This window comes from Vulpes lagopus, chromosome 9 (genome assembly GCF_018345385.1).
Source record: "Vulpes lagopus strain Blue_001 chromosome 9, ASM1834538v1, whole genome shotgun sequence".
In the NCBI taxonomy this organism is placed as follows: Eukaryota; Metazoa; Chordata; class Mammalia; order Carnivora; family Canidae; genus Vulpes; species Vulpes lagopus.
In genome coordinates this window covers 16,476,443-16,504,373 of record NC_054832.1, presented here as the reverse complement: position 1 = coordinate 16,504,373, position 27,931 = coordinate 16,476,443, and the positions used below count along the sequence as shown (strand labels likewise).

The 27,931-nt window shown below is 43.1% G+C and overlaps 1 protein-coding gene across 3 annotated transcripts; it reads left to right on the top strand.

Annotated features, from left to right (window-relative positions):
• Positions 1-400: 400 nt before the first annotated feature.
• On the top strand, positions 401-27,931 carry NTAQ1 (N-terminal glutamine amidase 1). 3 transcript variants are annotated; one of them, XR_005989988.1, is made up of 7 exons: positions 401-609; positions 6,203-6,302; positions 7,664-7,714; positions 11,379-11,527; positions 12,187-12,311; positions 21,522-21,625; positions 27,573-27,931. XR_005989988.1 is itself a non-coding variant. In XM_041769519.1 (6 exons), exons 1-6 carry the CDS (start codon positions 521-523, stop codon positions 27,611-27,613), a joined length of 555 nt encoding a protein of 184 aa, XP_041625453.1. In that variant the 5' UTR covers positions 401-520; the 3' UTR covers positions 27,614-27,931. The 3 variants fall into 3 exon arrangements, 2 of the variants coding, with proteins under 2 accessions (XP_041625453.1, XP_041625452.1); XM_041769519.1 differs by lacking the exon at positions 21,522-21,625; XM_041769518.1 differs by lacking the exons at positions 21,522-21,625; positions 27,573-27,931 and adding an exon at positions 16,923-17,608 and having other exon boundaries at positions 406-609.

Here is a 27,931-nt window from a genome sequence, read left to right as displayed (position 1 = left end):
GCCCTCTCCACGCTGACCCCAGTCTCGCGGGGCACGCCCCGGCCCCGCCCCAGCCGCCCCAGCCCCGCCCCGCCGCGGCCCACCCGCCCTCTAGGCCCCGCCCACGTGATTACGTCATCCTTCTCGTCCCAGGCCCCGCCCACTGGAAACCCACGCCGATCGCCGCCCTGGATCCGCCCACTTCGCCCGGCCTCCACGCTCCCGGAACCCGCTCGGCGCTTCCCTCCAGGCCCCGCCCACCGGAAACGCCAGAGCCCGCGCGGCCCCCGGCTCCGTCCACCCGGAACTGGCCCCGCCCTCCCTGGCGGCGCGCGCCCGGAAGCTGCGTCGCTCGCCCCACCCAGGCCCCGCCCGCCGGGTCCCTGGCTCCACCACCCGGGAGGGACTGCACCCCCCGCCTCAGGCTCCGCCCCGGAGGCCCGCGCCGCGCGCCGAACGCCGGCTCCTCCCCCGGAGCCTGCCCGCGGGGCTGGTGCAGTCGCTTCGCCTCAGGCCGTGCCCGGGCCCCAGCCAGCCCGCCATGGAGGGGGATGTCCCCGCCGCCGCCGCCGCCCGCTACCAGCCGGCCAGCCCCCCGCGGGACGCCTGCGTCTACAACAGCTGCTACTGGTGAGGGGGCGCGGGCGCAGCCCCCGGCATCCCGCTCCCTCGGCCTCGGCGTCGCGGCCGGGCCCCGCCTCTTCGCGGCCCCTCCCTGGGGGCGCTCTGGGTCTGGTCCGGCGAGGTTCCCGCGTGGGGGCTGAGGGAGCGGGAATGGCAGCCCTCGTCCCTTGAGAGGCGCAGGCACGGGGCGGGGGCGGGATTCCCAGGAACGGTAGGGCCGGTGGTGCATTACTGACGCCCGAAGCAGTGCCTGGGGGCCAGGAAAGGGGAGTTGGAGGCGGAGGGTGGAGCGCAGAGAGCCTTTGCGGATTATCCTGCTGAAGCCTTTGTGGTTTCCCCACTGATGTGAAAGGTCATTTTAATTTTAGGAAGAGAATGGGAGAACGGAGATTTTGCAGTAACTTTCCCAAGGTCATCGGCTAATAGCCAGGAATCCAATTCAGGCCTTCTTGTACCAGAAACCATGAGCTTAACCACCATGTTGCCCTGATCGTGCCCATTATATTTACATAGCACTTGTTGTATGCCACTTTTTTGTTTTTTTAAGATCTTATTTATTCGTGAGGGGCGGGGCAGAGACACAGGCAGAGGGAGAGGCAGGCTCCGTGCAGGGAGCCTGATGTGGGACTCGATGGATGGATCCCAGAACGCCCGGCAACAACCACTGAGCCACCCAGGTGCCCCCCCAAACACTGTTTTTTTTTTTTTTTAAGATTTATTTATTTATTCATGATAGACATAGAGAGGCAGAGACACAGGCTGAGGGAGAGGCAGGCTCCCTGCGGGGAGCCCGATGTGGGACTCGATGGATGGATCCCAGAACTCCCTCGATGGGTGGATCCCAGAACGACGGCAACAACCACTGAGCCACCCAGGTGCCCCCCCAAACACTGTTGTTGTTGTTTTTTTTTTAAGGTTTATTTATTTATTTATTTATGATAGACATAGAGAGAGAGGCAGAGACACAGGCAGAGGGAGAAGCAGGCTCCATGCAGGGAGCCCGACGCGGGACTCGATCCCGGAACTTCGGGATCGCTCCCTGGGCCAAAGGCAGGCGCTAAACCGCTGAGCCACCCAGGGATCCCCCCAAACACTGTTTTGATTGGCTTATGTAAACCAATTCATTTGAGCCCCACAATTACCCTGCGGGGTAGGTGTTATTGTTACCCCCGTTTTAAAGATGGCAACACGGAAGCACAGAGGGTGCAACTAATTTGCATAAGGCCATCCTGTCTAGTAAATGAAGAAATGGGGATTTACCTGCAGGGTTTGGCTCTGGAGTCCACACACTATCCCCTTGGCCTAGGCCACCTGTGTGACCGAATCACCACTCCTACCTCCGTCTTTTTCACTCATACACTTGAGTAATTAATGACTTCTTCCCTGACTTTCAGTTGCAAAAGAAACCCTAGGCCCATCTAAAACTACCTTTTCCTCCTTTAGCTGGCGGTCAAACCATGTCACCAATTTACATCTGTTCAGCTCTGACTGCATGTCAGGACCAGTGCCAAGTGTTTCCATCCATGGCTCCGAGATAGGTTCTGTCATTTACCTCATTTTATTAACGAAAAGACTGAGCCACAGACAGGCCATGTCCAAGATCACACATGTAGCAAGAGGCAGGGCTGAAATTGGAACTGTAGTACCGGAGTCCATGATTCTTAAAGACCTAAATTACCTTACCTTACCTCTCACCTAAATCCTATTAGTTTTTGCCCCTAGCACCCATTCATTATTTTACTTGTTCATCTGATGTTTATTAGGCATGTGGACTGTGTGATATACAATTGTGGGCACTTGGGAGACAGCAGAAAATAGATTCCCTAGTTAAGATCTTATGGTTCTTAATATTTTGGTTCAGGGAAAGCAGGCAAAACCACGTAAAACCATGTTTGGTGTTAAGTGCTATGAAAAAATAAAGCAAGGTAAGGGATGGTGACTCACTATTTCATAATGGATATTTAGGGAAGGCGTTGTTGGTAAAGTGGTATTTGAGCAGAGATCTGAAGAAAAAAAAACGGGTGGGAGCTTTGTGGATATTGGAGGAAAATCATCCCACTGCAGGGGAGCAGTGGTGCAAAGGCTCTGAGAACGAAGTGTGCAGGAGTATTCTAGGAACAAGGTGGCTGGTACAGCGAGAGTGCAGTGGTCTGCTGGAAGAATGGTCGGGAATGGATATCTCTTCAATAGATGGCCTCCCTTAATTAAGTTCCTTCAGCTGTGGGCTGAGCCCTCCTCGGCTGTCAGGGGCCTGTTCCAGCCCTTCCTTATAGGACTCTGCCCAGATCTCTTTCCTATTCCCTCAGGTCCTAAACCTTAACTGGCTTCACACTGCTAAAAGCCGTTCTAAATTCCAATGAGCCATAGAATCACTTGGGAGCTTGTAAAGCTTGCAGATCTTAGGGTCCCACTCCAGAGAGTCTGGATGTGTAAATAGTACAGTGGAGGAGTCTTACGTTTGTCCATTGATCACGTTTTCAGGAATATAGACATAAACAGTAAAGTCTGTCTCCTGAGCATATTCAGAGATCTGGTCACTTGTGTTTCTGCAATCTTATTTTGAGCCTGCCTTCTATGCCCTAACCCAGGGTTTCTCAGCCATGGCTTTATTGACATGTGGAACATGCTAATGTTGTGGAGGGCTGTTCTGTGTATTGTAGGGTATGTAGCAGCATCCCTGGCCTCCACTCACTAAAAGCCTGTAGCACCCTGCCCCAATTTGTGACGAGCAAAAACGTCACCAGATAGTGCCAAATGTTCCCTGGGGGGCAAAATTGCCTCAGTTGAGAACCACTGTTCTATCCTGTCTTAACCTATCAGATAGTGTACCTTATTATGCTTGTTCCTGCAGGTTTTTATAACTTGGAATAAATGCCTCCTCTCTGTGTCTTTTAGCTTCTGTCAGATGTTGTTTATCTGTTCAGACCCAGCTGAGTGGTAATAGTGGTAACCAGTATTTATGTGGCACTAGGTGGTTTGCAGAACATGTCTGATTCTCTTTGTACTCTTCAGATGTTGGTTGAGCTCCTGCTGTGTGCCAGGGATCCTTACCTTCATGCTTCTCTGATCTCAGCCCATCACCAGTAACCCTTGCAGAATCTTGACCTTAATGCTGCGTTGTTAGTCTTTCTGCTACAACAAAGTAATCAACCAGTAGGTTGGAACATTATTATCACAATCCCCCCCCTTTTAAAAAAAGATTTATTTATTTATGATAGGCATAGAGAGAGAGAGAGAGAGAGAGAGAGAGAGGCAGAGACACAGGCAGAGGGAGAAGCAGGCTCCATGCCAGGAGCCCGACATGGGGCTCAATCCCGGACTCCAGGATTGCTCCCTGGGCCAAAGGCAGGCACCAAACTGCTAAGCCACCCAGGGATCCCCCCCTTTTTAAAGAGGTGCTAGGACTTATACCAAATCTGGGCTTCTTCCTATTCCACCAGTAACCCCAGCATTTCCAAGTATAAGTACACCCCCCCAACCTTTTACAAGTAGGCTCCGTGCCCAGAGTGAGCCCCATGCAGGGCTTGAACTCATAACCCTGAGATCAAGGCCTGACCTGAGATCAAGAGTTGGATGCTTAACCGACTGAGCCACCCACCCAGGTGTCCCCAGGCCCCCTTTTTTTAAACGTCAAGTTTCTTGAGATCCTCTTACATGTTATTAATTGTACTCTTGGGAAAAAAATTGATAATAAAAAGGGGCTACAGATTCAGTGACTCTTAGTTTAAATTTTTATTTCTCTTTGTAACATTCACACATATTTGAAAGATAATAGACAAAGTTTGTCCAGCCATGTACATATTCAGCCTGCCAACAGTACTTGGGGTACACACAGATTCTTAAAATCTTTGTGTTAACCCTGTGCCCGTCCTTAGGCCTGGGGGAAAGGCAACACAAGGAGAAACCACTGACCTATATGCCCTCCATCTTCCTGTGCCCCTCAAAATCAATGACGCTTCCTTCTGTGCATCTTTTATGGCCTTCTACGATGCTTGCTTATTTATGGATCTGTATGTCTTCTCTCACTGTCTGCAAGCTCTAATTTATCATTACATTCTCCAACCACTTAGCATGGTGCTTTTATATCATGGGCTCTTGATGTCTTTGATCAACTCAAGAATGTCTAGAGGCTGGACAGACATGTCTTCTAAAAATGTGGTCTTAGAACATCCAGGTTTTTTTTTTTTTAATTTTATTTATTTATGAGAGACACACACATAGGCAGAAGGAGAGGGAGAAGTAGGCTCCGTGCAGGAGCCCAATGTGGGACTCGATCCCAGGTCTCCAGGATCACGCCCTGGGCTGAAGGCAGCGCTAAACCACTGAGCTACCAGGGCTGCCCAACATCCAGGTTTTTTAAAATGTAGCTAATACATGTCATATGTCATGTTGAAACTGTACCTTTTTGCTTACCCCATACTACATAGCCTATGGAAGTAGTAGCAGTTTCCTGTTTTTACCTCTGCCACTACTTTTTCTGTTAAGATTTCTTAGGTATCTTATAGAAAAAAAATCATAGGAAAAAAATACACTTCATTTCGGTACTTTAAATGTAGTCGTACAGGTAGACAAGGTCAAAACTGTGCATTGAACGTGTGTCATAAAATGGTGGTAGTCCTTATTGCCGTGTATGCCTTACTTTATTTTCAAGTGGCATAGTGTAGGTGTTTGGAAATTAGACTTTGACAGATTGAGTCATGAGTATGAGCAGAGTGTTGATGCAGGTTGTTTTGAACGAAGGTGCTATGTGCCTCATTGAAAAAAAGTAATCCAGGGCTGAGCTGTGAATACTGCCAGCAGTGAATGTTTTTACCTGTGTGGGAGTGTGCCTGTGGCCACCAGTGTGGCTTGGTTTGATGCACTTGGCATTGCTTAGGTGGTTCTGACTACTGCTTTAAGTATCTAAAGGCCTGTCATAGAGACATTTATCTGGGGCTGAAATATAGGAAGGTGGATTTTAATTCAGTATGAGAAAACTTTCTAAAAGTCAGGACCTCTATTGTACCAGAGGGATGCAGGGAATCCCACTCAGAGTCTCTCTCCAAAAGAATTCCTAGGCATATCATGTAACTGCCCTCAGTCCTTTCCAGCCAGAAGCCCTCCTACCCAAAATATTATTCTTGCCCCTTTCCTAAGGGGAGCAGTGAACCAATATTAACTAAAATTTTTCAAGTGATTAAAATATGATTATCCTCATTTTACAGATAAGAAAAGTAGATACTCAGGTCAAGATGTTCAAAGCTTCTTACCTTGTTTAAGTGGCTGAGTTGGAATTCCAGCTGTGTCTCGAGTCACTGGACCCAAAGCTGTGGAGTATTGATGTAGCATTTTATCAGTTATAAAATGCCTCCCATTTGCAAACACTGCTGGGGCAGGTAACAACTGCTGTGTTTGGAGAAAGCTTAGCACACAGTATAATTTGGGTAATACTTTGTTGGGGATATTTTAGAGGAGGGTCAGGCATCAGCTAGTTATTGAATGAGGTGGTGTTTAAAATCTCTTCCAACTTTTTAATATCCTCATTAGTCTTCTGTTCAAATTTGAAAGACGCAGAGAGTCATTGTATAATTATGTTGATGAAACTATTATTTTATTTCAGTGAAGAAAATATCTGGAAGCTCTGTGAATACATCAAAAATCATGACCAGTATCCTTTAGAAGAGTGTTACGCTGTCTTCATATCTAATGAGAGGAAGATGGTAAGTTGGTGACTGATTGCAGAAAGAGAACAAGAGATTTAGGGTGATAGTAGAAACTAAATATAGTATATGGGGTCAGTGCTGTCCTAATGTGCTTTATAAAATAAAATAACATTTTAAAGTTTATTTTTGAATGAGATTTTTTTTTCCCCTCATTTCAGGGCACAGTTGAGTTAGAAAAGTTAAGTCCCTTATTTGTAGGTCAAGAAATAGATGATGGTGTATTTACACAAGTTAAAGCTTTTTAAATTCCTTAGACTAGAGCCATGTACTCTCAGGTTTGAAGTAAACATGTTTTTGTCTCTGGAGTTTAAATAAAATTATGATAAACTTACAGAATTATTAAAAAAGCAAACCCTTAAAAAAAAAGCCCTTAATATTTTGTAAAGCACCTTTTAAAATTTTTTTTTAAAGATTTAGATTTTTAAGTAATCCCTACACCCAATGTGGGGCTTGAACTCACAACCCCGAGATCAAGAGTCACACACGCTACCAAATGATTCATCCTGGAGCCCAGCTCACTTTTGTAAGCATCATCTCATGCTGATGGAACCATGATAAAGTAGGCAGGGTTCAGATGGCTGTTTCTGTTTTATAAAGGAGGAGATAGAGACTCAGGGAGCTCCCATAACAATCTGGGAAACTAAGACTTGAGAATCTGCCAGGTCTTCTGATTCCCTGTTGAGGTCTCTTTGTACTCTCCAAAGAATATCAGATAATGAATTCTTGAATTTTCATTGTTAAGAATGCTTGGAAGAAAAAAAAAAAAAAAAAAAAGAATGCTTGGAAGGATTTAGATTTCTTCATTCACATTGATTGTTGGTTGCTTAGAAATATTTTATATTTTATTTATTTTTGAATTTTAAAAAATATTTTATTTTTTTTTAATTTTAATTTTTTAATTTTTTTTAAGAATTATTTTTTTTAAAATTTTTATTTATTTATGATAGTCACACAGAGAGAGAGAGGCAGAGACACAGGCAGAGGGAGAAGCAGGCTCCATGCACCGGGAGCCCGATGTGGGATTCGATCCCAGGTCTCCAGGATCGCGCCCTGCGCCAAACCGCTATGCCACCCAGGGATCCCTAAAAAGATTTTATTTATTTGAGAGAGAGAGAACATGGTAGAACATGAGTGGGCAGGGTGGAGCAGAAGAAGAGGAAGAAGCAGATTCTCCACTGATCAGGGAGCCTGACTCAGGTCTTGATCCTAGGACCCTGGGATCATTACCTGAACCAAAAGCAGATGCTTAACTGTCTGAGCCACCCAGGCACCCCTATATTTTATTTATGTGTTGCTTTAAGGGAGATAGTAATGGTTTAACTGAAGTTGTGGCTTATGAAATTGATTATATTTTGTAGATACCTATCTGGAAGCAACAGGCAAGACCTGGAGATGGACCTGTGATCTGGGTAAGATGGTTAACACATAGAGCCTCTGGTGCATTAGTACTTGTAATCCCTGAGTGGTCTCTATGTTTTGGTAAAACAAAGATGATAGGGCAGTAGAGAATGGCTATCATAATTATTGGTAATTGGCCTCTTGGGAATAGATGTTCTTTTGTGTAGGGTAGTACTTACAGACATGTTTTCATTTAATTTTATTCTTATAGGAAAAATTTTATTTATTTTTTAATTATTATTTTTTCAGTGAGCTCTGTGCCCAATGTGGGGCTCAAACTCATGACCACAAGGTCAAGAGTTATATGCTCTAGCAACTTAGCCAGCCAGGCACTCCGTAAAGATTTTAAATCGCTGATGGGGCAAATATATTTGTCATCTCCTAGACTATTATCCATTTAACACTGGAAGGAACTTTAGCAATGTCTAGTACAGCTGCACATTAGAATTATCTGGATATCATATTAAAAATACAGGTTTCTGATTTAATCGATTTAGAGAAGGGCTTAGGAGTTAATATTTTTAGCAGACTCCTGAGTGACCCTGACTAGCATTTAAAAAACCCAGATGTACAACAACCCTTTCATTTTTCAAGTGAGGAAACGAGCCCAGAAGACAAAGCAAGAAGCTCAAAGTTATCTGATTAGTGGCAGGACTGCATCTTAGGCTAGGGCCCTTTCCAGTACACATGTATGTGTTACTTTAACCTGTTCCCTTGAATAATTGTCTATGCTAATAACATGAAGATAAAAGAAAAACTCCATTTGTGATAATGTAATGAACATCTTGTTTCTGATACTTACTTAAAATAAGTATCACTTAAATTGCCTTCATTCATTCACTCATTTAACCTGTATTTATTGAGTGCCTATCATATGCTAGGCATAAAATAGATGAAAGTCCCTGGCCTCACAGAGCTCATGTTCTTGCTTCCTTTACCAGCAGGTAATTTGCTATGCTAACATTAAATCCCAAAATCCCAAATTGGGGGTTAAGTCCCAGTGCTCCCATTGGTGGCAGTGTGAGCTGGACATGTTATTTACCCTCTCTCTTCAGTGTCCTCTGACCAGTGGCATTGTAAGTATTAAGTGAGATAATACATGTAAGGCATTATTCTGGTACCTGGTACAGCGTCTGGTACTGGTACTCAAGAAGCATTAGCTTTTCTAGTTAGCAACAATGGCTACATAATCCCTATTGCAGACTGTCCATGTGTCCTAGAAGTCATCCCCATTGCTGAACCACTCAGCTGACTTTGAGTCCTAGTCTTTCTTCTCGTTTTAGAGAAATGGCCTGTAGTCATGTCCCCCTTACCCAGCATCTCATGGCAGCCCAGAGTGGGGACTCCTGTTGCAAGAAGTCTCCCAGCACCCTCCAGCAGATGTGTCTTTGCCTCACTGCTGCCCTGTGGTAGGAAATGAGGACCTTGAGTGGATAGAGACACCCAGTCCCAAGAAGCTGATCGCCTTCTAGGTGGAGTTCCCTCCCCCTAGCCCAGCTTGGTCTTGTCCTGGCATCAGGGCAGGTGCTGAACCCAGCTCAGTGAGGCTGCTGCTTGATCTGGATTCCTTGACTCCATATCTGTGCTATAAAGGCAACATGGAGTTGAGGACTGCTTTCCCTGTCCATTTCACCAGCCATCTAGGATCTAAGGGTATGGACCCAAACTAACTGGGAGGTTGTGGATATTCATTACATATGCATTTTTGGCAAGTTGTACTATCTTCCTGGAATACTTTCTCCTCAGGTGGGATTCAGCCGTGGCAGCCTTTCCTCTGTGAAACTCTCCTTGGCTTTTGGGCCCCACTCCCCTCCATTTCTGAGTTGGCTTTTAAAAAGCACTTACAAAAAAAAAAAGTGTTTACTAACAATCTCCGTAATTGTCCCAGCAACAGTCTGAGGTAAACACTACACTTATCTCAGTTTATAAAGGAGGAAGCTCAGGCTGGAAGGGGAGAGGCTGAGGTTTGACCCCAGTGCCCTCTCGTGAAGCCACCTGCTCTCTGCAACTGTCACACTGTCCTGTAGCCCTTACTAGTTCCCAGTCTGCTCCATGAACTCCTCGAGGGTCAGAACCTACCTTTATCATCTTTGCATCTTTATTTCAGTAACAATTTCCCACAAGTAATAGAGAGTAGGCATGTCGAAACCACTGTAATAATGAGGTAGAAAGTGTCAAGAGAGAAACAGATTTTGGATAAGGCAGAGACTTTCTGGTAGGAAGTGGGAGACTCGTGGAGAGCCAGCATGCAAGGGATGGATGTGGGGAGAGAGGTGGAAAGCTTGCTGCAGAAGGACGGGAAAGACATGGACACGCCCAGTGAAAGGAGGATGCTTTTACTTTATCTGGAAGGTAGCATGCATTAAGGGGAATGCAGGGTATAAGCATTCATTTCTGATGCTACTTCTGCTTTACTAAGGTAGCATTGGAGCCAAGGAAGCTCTTTGGGCTTTGATGGCACAGCATCTCCAGTCTTAATTAATCACCTCCACCCCATCATCTTAGAGTCAATGAAACAACATTAGAGAAAGTGCTCTATAAGCTCTGAAATAGTAGAAATATAAGGTGGTGTTCCTAATGTGGTACTAATGTGATTGAGCCTTTTTATTTCCCAGTCATGTTCTCTGTGAAAGCACCTTCCTTCTGAGGGACTCAGAGCATCAGACTGCCCTCATGCCCCTTGATAATCTTCCTGATGTCCTCCCTTCTAGCCATTAACTGGTGTCGGGCAGTGCCCAGCATCAGGGACTGGGTGTGGTGCATCACGCCGAGCTGCACAGGAGAAGCTGTCTTCATCTCTCCCTTAATGGCTGCAGAGTGGGGGTTGGCTGACTTAAGAACAATATTTAAAAGTCCTTTCAAAAAAAAAAAAAAAAAAAAAAAAAGTCCTTTCACATTCCAGGCTAGCCTGAGAAATCCTTTTTGTTAATGATTTGGAGGATATCCTTGCATACTTTTTTCTCTGTATTCATATGGATGTATGTGTTCTTTGGAATGCACGTGTATGTCTTTGTATACATAAAGCTTTTACTAAATAGTACATATTTTGGAATTTACTTTTCCCATTCAACTATGTAACATGTCCTGTTTTTCCATTTTCTACATAAATTTACCTATTTTTTTTTTTTTTTTTTAGTGGCTGCATTGTGGTTTATTTCTCTTGTGGTGGACTTTGATTGTTTCTGAATTTTCACTATTGTAAATGGTGCTGCAGAGATTTTCTTTGTTTATATACTTTTATATGCATATTGCCGTTTTTTTCTGTAGGAATGGTTCCTAGAAGTGAAATTGCTACATCAAAGGGTATGCATTTAATGCATATGAGCATCTTCACTACTTAAGTGTTCCCTGTCACTGGACATTGAGTCTTTTTTTAGGGTTTTGTGTTTGTTTTGTTTTTTACTATTTTGAGAAGGGTTATATTAATCTTGTAATCATTTTTAATGGTTTTACATATATATGTGTGTGTATATATGTACACACCATATATGGTATATGACTAGCCATATAGTAGTCATATGTACTACTATGACTATGTAGTCATATGTACTACATATGACTATGACTATGATATATGTACACACACATATATACACATATGTATGTATATTACTGTGACCTTGGAATTCACCATCATGAGGTAATTTGGTTAACTTTAGCAACTTTTACTTCTAGGATTACCATGTTGTCCTGCTTCATGTTTCAAGTGGAGGACAGAGCTTCATATATGATCTTGACACTGTCCTGCCATTTCCCTGTCCTTTTGACACTTACGTGGAAGATGCCTTTAAGTCTGATGAGGACATCCATCCACAGTTTAGAAGGTGAGGGGACTCAGAATGGCTTTACCTACTTTCTCAAGTTAGACCTTGACAGTTGTACAGAGAGTTTGTATGAGGGAACTTTTCTGGGTTTTTTGGGGGGCATTTTTTTTTGCAAAGATCACTTGTTTTGGTATCACCATTGAGTTGATATTTGAAAATGATGTGCTACATAGAAGACTCAAAATGTTTCAAGGTTTTAGAGGTTGTCCAATATATAAAAGCTTGGCATTCTTTTAAAAGAGATCCCAAACATTTTCTGAAAGCCATTTTGGGGATTTCTCTCATACGTGTGTATGTGGGTGGGTGAGCAGTTGTGGGTTGTGGCTTTAATGATGACAACATTGAGATATCTGTGATGGCAGCAACTGAACATTAGGCCCCCATACCCCTGATGTACAACTGAGCAGATAAAGGCACCCAGATGTATTTCTGTGCCTGTGTAGTGTTGGATTTCAACTGATCCTTTCTTGTGGCTTCTTTAACAGGTGGTAAAGCTGCATACATACTTGTGTATTACTGATAGTAATAAATACTGATACTGATAGTACAAAAATGCCTGGGTACTTTTTTGTATGTCATAGAAAATGAGTCTGTCTAAAAATCGAGGAGAATTTTACATGGAACTTTCCTAATGGGAGCAAATATTGTTTTATCTGCAGGAAATTTAGAGTGATCCGTGCAGATTCGTATCTGAAGAACTTTGCTTCTGACCGATCTCACATGAAAGATTCCAGTGGGAACTGGAGAGAACCTCCTCCATCATATCCCTGTATTGAAACTGGAGGTGAGCCTCAAATGCCTTCTCAGAAAGCTTTCTGGTCACTGTACAGATCAGTGCCCCTTAACCAGGGACAGAAATCATGTGTTACTCTTTGTATGAAACTCCTTGAGTCGTAAGAAGGTAGCAGCGAGCACAGATGTACGCATTTGTTAGATTTGGGAATTGAAGCACAGAAAACAGGAGTGGAAAGCAGAAGAGCTCATAGGGGAGGGGAGAGGTGTTCAGGAGCAGAACCATGACACTTGCACACCACCAGGGTGTTAGGTGTGCCTACTGCTACAACACTGCACTTCAGGTCTGCATAGCACCTTGCTATTATGGAGTTTCACATTTGGGCCAAAGTCCCTCTGGCATTCTTGTGGTATGTGAAATGTCATTTCCCTGGCTCTGTGATAAATCTACAGTAGAAGGAAGTGAGAGCCAGCAGGTTTTATTGTACCACTCATCTCATTTATGTGCTTTTAGGCATCAGTCCAATTAATAATTTTCTGAGATTTAAGTAGATAAAGAGTTCTTCACCCCATTACCATTGTTTGGCATTTCACATGAGTTTGAAATGTTATTTACGATTATAAGTAATTCACAGCATTGCCATTTCTTGGTGAGGTCATCCCATCCCAGGGGATGGGACCTTCTGTGTGAAAGTGCTTTGTACATGTACAACATGCCAGAAAAATAGGACTGTAGTGTTTGGAGTTCAGCAAGGAAGAAAGTAAATATATTTGGTGTATTTGAACACTGGAAGAGGATTCAAACTGATTTTATTTTATTTTTTGTTTTGTTTTTTCAAACTGATTTTGGAAGGCTCTCTGTGAGAAGCTCTTTCTCATGAGTTTAAACATTTATATTGGAGCTGCTTTTTGGCTTACCAGCCTGTTTGCTATCCTCAGTGCTAGAATTGGGATAGCTTCTAGGTTAGAGGGCGTCGTAGATCTTCCTTTTAATCTCAGGCAACCTGCCATATAGGTTGTGGTCTGGGAGAGCATGCCTTCAGCCACCCCCATTTCTCTTTTAGACATCAGCATCCAACGCAGAGCCTAGCACATAGCAAGCACTCAGTAAACACCAGCCTGTCAGCCTGGCCCCTCTTTGAGTCATTCCTTTCAGTTTTGATGACTACCGCCCAGTAGATGCTATTTTGTGCCAGGCTTTGGTGCTAGCTGCTTTTCAAACTAGTTTGATATAATTTTTACTGCAGCTCAGGGACACTTTATTTTCCTCATTTGATAGATGCATAAAGTGAGGTGCATGAAGATTAGGCCCTTTGCCTCAGATGCATAGCTAGGCAGGATGGGGGGAGGGGATGGTGGTGTCTGTTTCTACCCTGTGTGTAGCTAGTTCATCAGGGATCTCCTGAACTTGAGATTGAAACTAAAAGAAGTCTCCTCTGAAGTGTGGAGCAAGCATGAGTTTCCCATCTCATAATTTCACCACACTATAATGTTCTTTCATGTAGTAAACTCATTACTTCAAATCCTGTGTTTATCAAGGAATATATTTGAAGTCAGGATAAGTGAGAATTACCTTTAGCTGATTCATAATGTTTTATAAAAAATAAGGTTAAAAAAGCAGTTCCTGGGATGCCTGGGTGGCTCAGCGGTTGAGCGTCTGCCTTTGGCTCAGGGCATGATCCTGGAGTTCCAGGATTGAGTTCCACATTGGGGTTTCTGCATGGAGCCTGCTTCTCCCTCTGCCTTATGTCTCTGCCTCTCTCCGTGTGTCTTTCATGAATAAATAAATACAATCTTAAAAAAAAAAAAAAAGGCAGTTCCCTCTGTCCCCTGCATTCAGTGGTGGGATTGACTCTTAGGGCTTGAAATTTAGTACATTTGATGTTTCAGACATTAGGGTTATATGTTTAATAATTTTGGTGGCCAGGTGTCTGCATGACCACTATTTTCAATTCAGCATTTAGTGTATTTTAAAGAAAGGATCCCCCAACCCCCTGCCCCGATGAGAAGGAAACTGAAATTTATAGTTGTAATACCTTGCCCTGAAGAATCAGTTCCAGCATTGGCCACCAATGGGTCAGTTTTTAAAGACATTTCCTGTCTTGGGCTGAATTTTAGAGTACACCAAATTCCCTTCTCTCTTTCTGAGTCCTTTCTTGCCTCTTGCCTGCATATTCTTCTCATTTTCTTACTTCCAAATGTATAGTAACACTGGCTAATTTGAGCCAAGCTGGAGGACCAGTGTTAGGTAAACAGAAATGTTATAGTGCCTCGTGGGGGAAATTAGAGACAGATGTCTATTTGTTATACCTTGACCTTTAAAAAATTTTTTTTATTTTGTTCTTAATACATTGATCTTTTTATATAGTAAATGGCTGCATATAGTAATCATCTTTTATTTAATTACATTAAAAAGTCTTAGAAAACAAAAAAAAGGGGGGAGGGAACGTCTTAGAAAACAAATGTTGTATTTCAGAAGTTGGGATTTCCTTTTAAAGCAGTTTGTTAGAAATTTTCACAGACTTACTGGCCTATGTGAAGTCTGGCACCTACCCAGGTTAGCAAGAGCTTTCACCCCGTATTTCTTGACAGGTGGCTGTCTTCCCCTTATTTCTGGTTATGTGATAATCCTGCACCTTAGCAAAAGTTCTGTGTTTGCTGATTATCTAGGTTTTTTGTTACAGGGGGTTACTAGAAACCTGTTTCTAGTTTTCTACATCCTAAGTGCTTACCTTCACTTTTGAGAGAGAGAGTTGTGGGGTAACCTATACTAGATTTATGTGTTTCTACCTTTAGTTGTTTAAAGGCGTCTCTCCTTTGTTTTCTGCTTGTGTGGGTTCTGATCTCGTATTTGTTTCTCTGTGTTCCCCTTTCAGTATTTTTAAAGGTTTTTAGCGTTTCAATTATGATGGACTGTCGTGTAGTTTCCTTTAGGCTTAGTCCACTTGAAGTTTGTTAGATCCATAGATTGGTGGATTTATAGTTTTCATCAAATTTGTAAACATTTGGCCATTATTTCGTCGCATATATATATATATATTTTTAGTGTGGAGAATTGAAATTATATACCAGACTAGACAAAATAGTATATCAGACTTTGAACAGTTATCAGCTCATGGCCAGTCGATTCATTTGTATTCCATTCACTTTTGCCCTTCTCTTATTATTTTGAAGCTAATCCCAGATACTATTTCATTTCAACTTTCAATATTTCAGTATGGATCTCTAAAATGTAAGGCTTTCTTTTTTAAAAAAATATATGATCAGGGCAGCCCAGGTGGCTCAGCGGTTTAGTGCAGCCTTCAGCCTGGGATGTGATCCTGGGGACCTGGGATCGAGTCCAACATCGGGCTCCCTTCATGGAGCCTGCTTTTCCCTCTGCCTGTGTCTTTGCCTCTCTCTCTCTCTGTGTGTCTCTCATGAATAAATAAATAAAATCTTTAAAAAACAATAAAAAATAAAAAATATCATTGTACCATTATTACAGCTAAAGAATTTAATAATTCTTTAAAATCATCATATATCTAGCCAGTGTTCAGATTCACAGTTATAAAGTCATAAAGTCATCATCTTTTTGTTTTGTTTTTCTTTAAGATTTTTTAGTAATCTCTATATCTAGCATGGGGCTTTAACTCATAACCCCAGGATCAAGAGCTCATGCTCTACTGACTGAGCCAGTCAGCTGCCCCCATATCTTTTATTATACAGTGTGTTTATCTGAATCAGTCTCCAATTGAGATCCCTACATTGTGTTTGGTTATGTCTCTTAAGAGTCTTTTTTAATATATAGGTTCCTTGCCCAACTTTTTTTTCTTACAATTTATTTGTTGAAGAAACTGGATCTGGGAGAAACAGCCTGGATTTTGCTGATTGTGTCTCTTTTGTAGCCTCTGAATTTCCTATAATTTTGTAGTTGAATCCAATAAATTGGTAGTTTGATTATTCATGCATTTTTTGTTTTTTTAAAATTTTATTTAAAATCAGTTAATTAAAAGAATCAGTTAATTAATATATAATGTGTTATTAGTTTCAGAGGTAGAGCTTAAATATTCAACAGTTGCATATAACACTCAGTGCTTATTACATCAAGTGCCCTCCTTTATGCATTTTTCATTTAAGTTTTTATTTTGAAATAATTTTGGACTTCTAAAAAATTTGCTAAAACACTGTAGTGTTTCCATATACCTTTTACTCAGATTCTGTCTGCTGATGTTGAATTTTTCATAACCATAGTGTAATTCTGAACCAAGGAAATGATGTACTTGATATAAAAATATTGATCCAGTACTGTTGACTTATAGACCTTACTTAAGTTTCTCAAGTTTTCCCACTAATTTCTTTATTCTGGTCCAGAATCTACCCCCAGGATATTCCATCCTGTTGTCCTGTCTCAGTCCCCTTCAATCTGTAACAATTTTTTTCTTTTTCTGTTCTTTTATAACTTTTACACTTTTGAAGAGTACTGGTCAGCTATTTTGTAGAGTGTCCCTCAGTTTCAGTTTTTGTGATGTTTTGTCATGATTAGATTGAGTTACGTGTTTGAGACAAGACTACTACAGAAGTGATATTGAACGCTTCTCCATTTGAGTAATTTCCCCTACTTTTGGTCTTCTGGATGTTTTTATTGTATTTTCAATGGACATTTCTTTCATAAATTTTTTAGATTCCAAAATGAACCTGAATGATTTTATCAGTATGGATCCTGAGGTAGGATGGGGAGCTGTCTACTCCCTATCTGAATTTGTACATCGGTTTGGCAGTCAGAACTACTGAACTTGACATCTGGATGGAGAACCGTGGAGAAATTCTAGGACACTAACAGTTCATCCCTTCATTTGGGACAGCAAACACTATGGTACATTTGGCTTGGAATTATATTTTCCTCTTTTAATTCAGTTGAGTTGAAACATGAGTGAACAACAACAACAAAAAAATTTTTTTTTGATATGTCACGTTGAAACTTGATGTAGTGCATATTTGTTAAGATATTCCAATGTTCATTTGTTAAAAACATGTGATGACTTATGCCAGTAATTCCTTTTGTTAAGATAGATGTGTGGACTTTGTTCTGGATGTTTTGTTTCTTTCCAGCTACACTGTAAGCTCCTTGAGGGCAAGGCTGTGGCTCATTGCTCTGTGAATCCCTTATGCCCCTAAAAGGTGCCCATAAAATGTTTGCTAGTGATTGTGCTGCTGCTTAAAGGGGGCTGGTACTGTGAGCTGAATCAGCAATAAGTATTAGTCTTTTTGGACTATTATGTTCTTAAGAAAAGATTGCAGCCCTCTCAGATTTGAGTGTTATTTGGCCTAATTTATATATGTTTTTAAATAAAATTGGTTTAAAAGTAATTTTGTTTTGAAGATATTTATGTCACCTTTCCTGAGATACCCAGGAATACTTCACTTGTAGACAGGAACCATTGTTTTAAAATACATGTATCAGGGGGCCGGGCCGGCCGTGCAGGCGCGGTCCCCAGCCCCGGTAAAAAAAAAAACAACAAAAAAAAACGTGTATCGGGGGCCTGATGGCTCAGTCGGTTGAGCATCTGCCTTTGACTTAGGTCATGATCTCAGGGTCCTGGGATTGAGCCCCAAGTTGGGCTCCCTGCTCAATGAGGAGTTTGCTTCTCCCTCCACCCCGCCTCCCTGCTCATGCTCTCCCTCAGTCTCTCAAATAAATCAAATCAATAACATCTTTTTTTTTTTTTTTAAGATGTTATTTATTTATTCATGAGAGACACAGAGAGAGGCAGAGACACAGGCAAAGGAAGAGGAAGGCTCCGTGCAGGGAGCCTGATGTAGGACTTGATCCCGGACTCTGGGATCATGCCCCGAGCCAAAGGCAGATGCTCAACTGCTGAGCCACTCAGGTGTCCCTAAATAAATAAAATCTTTAAAAAAAAGTACACGTATCAATCTTCCTTCTTGAAGATGCTTTGGAAATTTGTTTTTCATAGTATAATTCCAAGTAAAAGACATTTGGCATTAAACCAACTTATAATGTTAACTCTCATATATGTCTCCACGATTCTACTGTAACAGTAGAGCAATTTCAGAAATGAGCAATTTCTGAAAGCAAGGATGTCCAGGGTTTTGATCTTAGATGAGTTTCGCTTATGAGAAACTTTCATTTAATGTAGATCCTCTGCCTTGTGCTATGGAGGGACAATTGCATCATTACTAAAGAATCAATCAAAGGAAATGTCATGTATCCATTTAGTTCAGCCAACCAGGAGGATTCTGGGAGAAAGTGAATGAACCTTGGTAAGAGGAATACAAACACAACCTCTTAAGTTATTTTTTTTTTTTAAGTTATTTTTTTTTTTAAATTTTTATTTATTTATGATAGTCACACACACACAGAGAGAGAGAGAGAGAGAGAGAGGCAGAGACATAGGCAGAGGGAGAAGGCGGCTCCATGCACCGGGAGCCCGACGTGGGATTCGATCCCGGGTCTCCAGGATCGTGCCCTGGGCCAAAGGCAGGCGCTAAACCGCTGCGCCACCCAGGGATCCCCTCTTAAGTTATTTTATAATTTAGATCTAATTATAGACCTCGTACTTACATATCTTTGTTGACTTTTAGGTGGTCATTTAAAAAGCATGTGGCTAAAATGAAGATAAATTTTGGCAGGCTGTACTATGGAAATACTTTGTTTTGAGTAGAAAGTTTCTGACTTTCTGATTGTTTCTTACAATCTGATTGTAATCTGATTTACAAATTGCATTTTTGGAGGGTCTTTTTTTTTTTTTTTGCCAATTTATGAGCAGGTTTCCAATTTGGTATTCATAATTGTGTCTAGTACAGATGAATCAGACAATGTGTGTGTAGGAGTTTGAGCTTTGCAGCCAACTTGTTTTGTAATTGAAAACCCCTTCCTTCTAGCCAGTGTAGAGAGCAAGGTTTATAGTTTTAAGCTTGTTAAAATGTCTAGTGGTCACAGTCTTGAGTTGGTAGAAGTGAAAGAGGACATTTGGTTTTTTTCTACCTACCACTCCCCACTTCTGTAGCTCCTTTTGGGAACTCTTCTTTGCACATTTCGTATAGTCCTGGTGGCCTGTATTTTAAGGCAAATGGCTTAAGCTGAGCCAGGCTTGGAGCCCATCCCTGGACAAGTCTAAGAATGACCTGTCACAGAATTCTCTGGATTTGCTGTATTGACATTTAAAGACCAAAAAAATTCTCTACGAGGAATGCTAAACTAGGGGCCTGGGAGGGCCTGGGAGTTTGGGGCTTATGGTGCCCAGGCCGACTACTGCTAAAGGGCTCCATTGCAGAATGCAGCCCAGCAGAACTGAGAGCAGAGCAAGAGCTCTAAAGGCATTTCTGAGTGCCTGGATCTTTCTGTTGCTTCAAGCCAACCACAACTTTGGAACATCCCAGTTACATAAACCAGTGGATTCTTTTTCCTCTTCAGCCCATGTGAGTTGGATTGCCGTCAGTTTTAACCTAAAGGTAGGTTCCCTTGCAAGATTTTTCTTGAAAAGTTGTTTATCAGGAACTGTACTTTTATTTTTCTGTGCTTAATTGTTGTTTGAGGTCAGAGTTGCTTCTCTTTATACTTAACATGTGTGAGAGAACTAAAGAAATACTGATAAATGCTTGTCTGTTTGGAAAGAGGAACTTTCAAGAAAAGCAGTCGACTAAAATAGAATTTGCGAGTTGACTATGAAAATAAGAGAAATGAAGTATCTCTGAGAATCTGATATATGTTAGAGTGTGGGCAGGTGGGGATACCACAATGCAAAACGGCTCACAGTGCAGTAGAACTGACTATATCTGATTGGAGATGCTACCGTGGCTTGTAAGAAGGATTATGTCTTTCAGAAGAGGGGTTGGTTAGCAATGGAAGTAAAGGCGAACTGTTTTGTGTATGTGGTTTTCTGAGTAATTTTTAATTAGTTATTTTATTTTATGTATTTATTTTTTTTAGAGATTTTATTTATTCATGATAGACACACAGAGAGAGGCAGAGACATAGGCTGAAGCAGGCTACCTGTGGGGAGCCTGATTAAGGACTCGAACCCAGGACCTTGGGATCACAACCTGAGTCAAAGGCAGACACTCAACCACTGAGCCACCCAGGCATTCCAAATTAATTATTTTAAAAATAGGTGGTACATGCATATTGTATACAGTTAAAATATAGAAAAGTATATGGTAAGAAGTCCTGTATTTTAATTTTCAGATTTCTTTCTCCAGAAACAATCTGTCTTCAGTTTCTTCTGTGTTCTTCCAGGAATTTTTATGTCCATGTTAGCATATAGGTTTTATACGTGAATTTCTGTTGTGGCTTTTTTTTTTTCCCCCACAAGTAGTAACATTCTTTTTTTTTTTTTTTTAATTTTTTTTTATTTATTTACGATAGTCACACAGAGAGAGAGAGAGAGGCAGAGACATAGGCAGAGGGAGAAGCAGGCTCCATGCACTGGGAGCCGTGCATGGACGTGGGATTCGATCCCGGGTCTCCAGGATGCGCCCTGGGCCAAAGGCAGGCACTAAACTGCTGCGCCACCCAGGGATCCCAAGTAGTAACATTCTAAACATTGTTCTTCATTTTACTTTTTTTTTTTTTTTTAAATATTTTATTTGTTTATTCATGAGAGACACATGAGAGACACCAGAGAGAGAGAGAGGCAGAGACAGGCAGAGGGAGAAGCAGGACCCATGCAGGGAGCCCAATGTGATCCTGGGACTCCAGGATCACGCCCCAAGCCCAAGGCAGACACTGAAATGCTGAGCCACCCAGGCGTCCCTTCATTTTACTTTTTAAAGTTAAAATAGTTGGATATTTTCTAATCAGTACATGTTGAACTTCCTCATTCTTTTCAAAGGTTATATTGTATTCTGTGGTATGCATGGCCCATAATTTTTCACAGTACTTTTTAAGTTGTTTTTAGTCTTTTGGTATGACAAAACTGCTTGAAGGAATATTTTTGTCTATGTGTCTTTATAAGTTTCCGAGATAAATTTTGGAAGTGTAGACTGCTAGATGTCCCACTGAATGCATGGTTTTGTTTTGTTTTGTTTTTCCTGAAGAAGGGACTGGCAAATGTTTTCTATAAAGGGCCAAATAAATGCTTCAGGCTTTGCATGCCGTAAGGCCTTTGCCATAACTGCACAACCCTGCGTTTGTAACTGGAAAGCAGCCATAGGCAATATGGAAATGAATATATGGCTGTGCTCCAGTAAAAACTTTTATAAAACAAAGGGGACTTGAGGGTTTGACCTTTGGGGTATAATTTGCTGTCCCTTGTTCTAGAGAAAGCGTTGTCTCCGGTATATGGCTGATCTGCCAGGGACTACAGTTCCCAGATTCCTTTGCAGCAGGGTGTGGTCATGTGATCAGGTTCTCACCATTGGAAGGTAAGGGGCTGATGTGGGAAACACTGGGTAGGCAGTGCCTACCTTTTCTACCCTGCCTCCTGATGAATGGCTGAGGACTAGAATGACCCCCTCAGAAGCTACCCATTGAAAATAGCAGAGCTGCCATCAGCCTGGATTTTTGAATGACCCTATGGAGCAGGGTCTCATGTCTAACTTGAAATAATGTGGAACTGATCCTCAGAGACAAACTGGTATATTTCTTTAAGTCACAGAATTATTGGTGAGTCTTGATTTAGCATTTAGCCTTCCCTAAATAATAAAGTGCCCATTCAGGTACTTGTGGGACGGTATTTTTTGACTGGATCAGAAATTGTGATGTTCCATGTGGAGTCAGATCCTCTTTGTGCTTTTGCCCACTACCCCCTCGATGTCCTGCAGTGTTTGTGGAATTATTGCCCTTCAAAGAATGTCCGGGAACACCGAACACAGATGTCCATTCATACCTCTTGTTTTGCAAGAGGTTGGGAGCCTTGTGGGAAAGATGCCAGAGGAGCCCTGTTTTCATATATGGTTCATCTGTGTTCAGGCCTGTCTGATGGCCTAGGAGTCCTGAAAGCAATCCTTGCTAGATGACAGAAAAACAGGTTCCTGAGAGAAGATGACACCCGAGTGGGAGACATGTGGCTGAGTAGCTCAGACTGAACGATGAGTGGAAATTAGGGGAATCAAAGGTGGCAGTTACAGTGGTGCCTTCCTACGACTGCCCCCTCACAGCGTACTCTGGCCCCACCTCCCCCACGTTCTTGAAAGCCCCATCTTCTGGGAAAGAGAGGAAGGAACCATCATCAGAGCTCAGCATGGCTCTGTGGGAACCTTGCAGGGAGCTGGTCTTGGGTGGGTAGAGATCAGCAGTCTGACAAAGGATGGAGTTTCAGTGGTTGAGTGCTGGGCTCAGAGCACCGAAGCTGGAGCATGATGAAGCCTGAAGCCTGAGGCTTTGATTCTCTGTGAACCCCCATTTCATCACGACTTTGAAGTAGAAAATGACCTTATATGGGACTCAGGAGCTGGTGGGGGCTTGAGTACACTCAGCTTGTAATAGTGAGCGCCCCCTGGTGCTTTGCTGGAATTTTTGGTGGAGAATGCTTTTCTAAAAAGCTGGACTTGGTGAAGGTATGCTTAAATCATCAAGATTTGGGATTACTATAAATGTAATGGGTTTGGATTTACTAGTGGTTGGAAGCCTGGGACATACCAGATACATACCATTAAGGGAAAAGGAGGTCGTACTCATTTGCCTTGAGTAAATTTTGGAGAACAGGGGTACAAGAAGTACAAGAAGGTACTTTGCGAAGCCTGTTCTACAGAAATCTTTCGATAAAGACTTGGCACTTAAAAGATTGCATTTTGAACAAACCATGTAAGCCCACTAAAGAATTGTCCTGTAATTACTTAAAAGGACCTTGAAGGAAGTGACTATTGTAGTACAGACGCGGTAGAACCAGAAAATGCGGAAATATATGAAGATCCCTAGGATCAGAAAGAGAAGTCTAGCCTGAGCCAGAGTTACTTACTTAGCTCCTCTGTTCAGGGGTTACCATCAGGTCTCTAGTGAGGACTTGCTGGAGACTCATACCAGCACCTGCTGCTGCTTCTGTGTGGTTGGCAGCAGGTAGATAGGTTTGGTATAGAGTACTCATTATGGAGGTGAATGACAGTCTCTGCAAACAGGTCCTTCTGTCACCTTCATAGAACACCGAGGTAAAGAACACTGAGGTAAAGAACCTCTCCAATTATGACAGCAGTGAGTATCCAGGCTGAGTGCTGGAGCTATTATTTAGTCCAGCACCCGATACTCATGGTAAGTAGTATGCTAAGTAGTCCCCCATATGAAACTGTCTTGCAGAATGAGACACATGGTGGATGCTCAGTAAACATTTACTGAAGAAACGAATGTATGTTCATGAGGTTGTCTAGATGTGTTTCTGTCAGTGGTAATTATAAAATCAATGAGATGGTTATGTAGTTGTGCACCTAAGGCAGCTGTTGCCAGTTGATGAGATTGAATTGGGTCAGGGGCCACACAACTGACACCAGCAGAGTCATTTTTCTCTTGGTGAAGAAAGGACAAGAATGTTCTGTGGGAGGGCTTCTCTCTGGGTCTCCTTTTGCCCTTGGTCTCACTGTGCTCCCTCCCAGTCTTGTGTATAAGGCTTGTTGTCTGTGCCAGTTCTGAGAGGATTCACAAGTATCTCTAACTCATTAGAACATTCTGTTGAGGAATCTACTTCCTTGTGTGCTGTGGCCGAGGGACACAGAGGAGAGGGGACAGTATCCCTGGATTTCAGGGTAAGTTGAGCCTGTTGTAGTATATCAAGGGGCCTGTGGTCTCCATCTCCCAAATTCGTATGTTGAAATCCTAACCCACAAAGGTCATGTGGTATGAGGAGGTGGGGGCCTTTGAGAGGCGATTCATTCTTGAGGGCAGAGTCCTCATGAATAAGGTTAGCACTTTCAGGAAAGAGATCCCAGAAACCTCTCTAGCCTCTCTCCGTGTGAGGACAGGATGGTAAGTCTGCAGCCAGTGAGCTGACCTGGCCATGCAGGTGCCCTGATTGGTCTTCCAGCATCTAGAACTGTGAGCAAGAACTTGTTTTTAAGCTACTCAGTCTGTGGTATTTTGTTAGGGCAGGCTGAAAGGATTAAGACCAAGAATTCCTAACCTGCAGTCTCAGCACATGCTGTGTGTGGCTGTATGAACACATTTTTCTGGAGAGAGGACCCATAGCCCGTATTATCTGTTTATCCATTTAAAAATATTATCATTTTTACTTATCGAGGGGCTCCTGTGTGCCATGCTCCAAGTTAGATCCTGGTAACTGAAACCAGAATAGCACCTGCCCTCCAGTTGTTTATGGGCTGACTGATGGTAGAGGCTGATGTCAACCAAAGAATCATGCAAATGACCACACAGTGGCAGCTGTGCACTGTGCCATTGAGGAGAGGCAATAGCTCCGTGAGGTGAGAGAAGCATCTGGTTAAAGGAGTGAGGAGGCTTCCTGGAGGAGGTGTTTTATCCATCCAACAGATGGCTCCTACTCTGCCAAATACTTCCTGCCCCGGTGATTGAGCGGTGAAGAAATCAAAGCCCCTGAGCTCACAGAGCCTATACTCTGCTGGAGAAGACAGACACCGAACATGTAATGTACTATGTGTAAAAAGGTGGTTACCATTTACTGAATTGGGGAAAGATTGAGGGTGGAGCATTTTGGGGGAGGAAGATCAGGAGTCTTATTCTGGACGTATTAAATCTGAGATGCCAGTTGGATGTCTGAGAGGAGATGTCAAATAGGAGTTGGGTAAAGAAGTCAGATTCAAGGATGAGGTTCCGGCTGACAATATGCAACTGGGAGACAGACATCAGATAGTATTCGAGGGCACTGGGCTCAGTGAGATCATGGAGATGCTGGGTGTAGATGGAGAAGAGGTCTGGGGACCTAGCCCTGGGGGCTTTTACATTTAGAGGTCAGGAGAGGAGGAGGTCCCAGAAACAGAGAGGATAGGGGAGCAAGGGGAGGAGGAGAAAACCAGGAAAGCCCAGGGGAGAAGTGATTCCAGAGGGAGAGAGGAATCAGTCTGGTCAGATATTGCCGATCAGTGGAGTCAGCTGAGGACTGAGGTACTGTTGGCTTTGGCAACACGGAGGTCTTCAGAGCAATTTCAGTGGTGTGATGGGGATGGAAGTAGTTGAATGGATTCAGAAGAGAACAAGAGGAAGGAGGCAGAGTACTATGATAAAGGGAGCGGAGAAATGGGGCAGTGCTGAGGGGGAAGGGGGTCATGGAGAGACTACTCTGTCCCTGGCCCTCGTGCAATTCTTCCTTTATGAACAAATGAACCATTTCTACCCCTCCAAAGAGCGCTCAGATGACATCAGAGACCTCACCTCCCTGCCTGCTGTCTTCTCATGCGGGGCTAACACTACTCAGCTCTTGCTCCAGGGCTTATTCCCTATGACTAGATCTGTCCCATGGCTTGTACTTTTTTTTTTTTTTTTAAGATTTTATTTATTTATTCATGAGGGACACAGAGACACAGGCAGAGGGAGAAGCAGGCTTCCTGTGGGCATGCCAATGCAGGACTTGATCCCAGGACCCCGGGGATCATGACCTGAGCCAAAGGCAGATGCTCAATCACTGAGCCACCAGATGTCCCTAGCCTGTCTTTCTTGAGCATCCACATGGAGGAAAGAATGCTGGATGGCCTGCAGGGATATTTCATCCTTGGCGCCAGCCCTAATAAGACTCCCTGCTTTTTTTCTTGTCTCCTTCCCACCTTGCAGTCTATTATCTCCACCAAGCAGCCAGAGTGGTCTTCTAAAAATACAAACCAGAGCACCTCACTCCCCTGCTTTAAAACAACAAACCGTCACCACCACTACTCTTAAAGTGGCTTCAACATGAACTTAGATAAAATCCACTGTCGTTTCTAAAGCCATCAAGGCCCCTTGTGATCTGGACTGTGGCTGCCTGTGTGGGTCCAGCTCCCCAAATCCCTGTCCTGCCGTCTCCATGAAGTTTCTGTTGTGGGCCAGGCCGAGCTCATTCCTTCCTGAAGGACCTCACATTCTGCTTGCTCTGACTTGCCCCTTCCTTCCTGTGTCTTCTCTGGGCTGACTGCTCCCTGATATTTAGGTCCCAGCTCCGAGTCTGCTAATCCAAGCTGCCTGACCAGGCGAGGTCATGTCATTTCATCACTTCTTTCCTTCATAGCTGTTGTCGCTAATGTAAATGACCTTGTGTATATATTTATTTAAGAGCCTGTTTGCTACCTCCCTTCCCCAGACTGTGGGTGCTGGCTCTGCCTTACTCAACGCCAACAGTGTCTGGCCTGGTAGGTACCCAGCAAGTATTCCTCGACTGTTTCATGAAGGGACAATTGCTGTTGCCAGCAGGGTCTGGAAGATCAAGCCACCCAACCACTGGTTTCTGGATAAAATGCCAGAAAGGTGCTGCTAAATTCTTGGTCTTTGGATTCCTTGCTCCAACTAGGTTCTGTTCCTTTTTAGATCATGTGGTCCTTGGCCACATAGCTTTCTTTCACAGACTCTGGGCTCCAGACCTTCCTCTTTCACCTCTGTCTGGAGGGCATGTCACACATGACTTCTTCAGGTGGCCAGGATGGTTGAGAGGTGATTTTATGAGCATCACCCATACTATACTCTCAGTGGAGTCCTCCCTCCACAAATGTACTTGAAAAACACCTTGTCCTGCATCTGGCTGTAACAGTGGGGTCTCAGGTGGTGTCCCCCTCTCCTCTGAGCTGACCACACACAACCTGGCACCAGAATGGGCTATCTCCTTCACCCTCTCAGCCACAGATAATGTGGCTCTGGCCATGAGCTACAGCAGGCGTCTGTTGGGGCCAGGCTTTTAGTAATATCCATTTGTTATCAAGGGAGCACTCACAGCTGAAATTCACGTAGAGTCAACAGGCAGGCTTTCCTGAGGTTTCCATGGGGCCCTGGAGTTTTAGAGCAATTTCTGGGAAGAATATTGGAAAGAAATTGAGGGGCAAAATGTTAATACAGTCACACTGTTCTGGCACACACCATTTCTAGAATCATGGGTGATGGGTGAGTCACTCCCCACTCAAGGCCCACAGGATGCAGAACTGTTGTGATCTCTTTAAGGCCAGGTGTGGGGGAGGCCTAATTCCTGCACTCAGAATACAAGAAAAATTTAGGTTTCAGTCCTTAGTCCCCATCACAGCTGTGCTTTTTGTTCATCACTTGCTGTGTTACCTTGAGGAAGTCACTTAACCTCTCTGGGCCCTTATTGCTTCACTTATGGTTATTTTGAGATTGTGTGTGTGTGTGTGAGAGAGAGAAAAGTTTTTATACTCTGAAAGGTAAAGTGTTTTAAATTGCTAACACTCACTTCATGCCTAATATGTGCCCTGTCTTTTTCTTAATCTCATTTTAAAGGGATCCTTTTGCTTTCCCATCCTCTTGGATCTATCATTTAATGACTTTGCCACCTGTTGGACTTCTAGGCATCTTGGAAACTTAAAGGCAAGTCAACCTCAATGGATATTTATCTTTAAAAATGACCTATAAAAATACTCTGACTTAGTAATTCCCCATGTAGGGATTTGTCTTCCAAATACACTGCACATATGTGAGCTATGGATAAACAAGGTTATTCACTGTACACATGGATAACAACCCCACCTGGAATCCACCTGTAGGCCCATTCACTGGGGACTGACTGAATGAATTGTAATCCAGCTGTAGTGGAAAATATTATGAAGCTGTAAAAATAAACGAGCAAGGTTCTTCCTCAA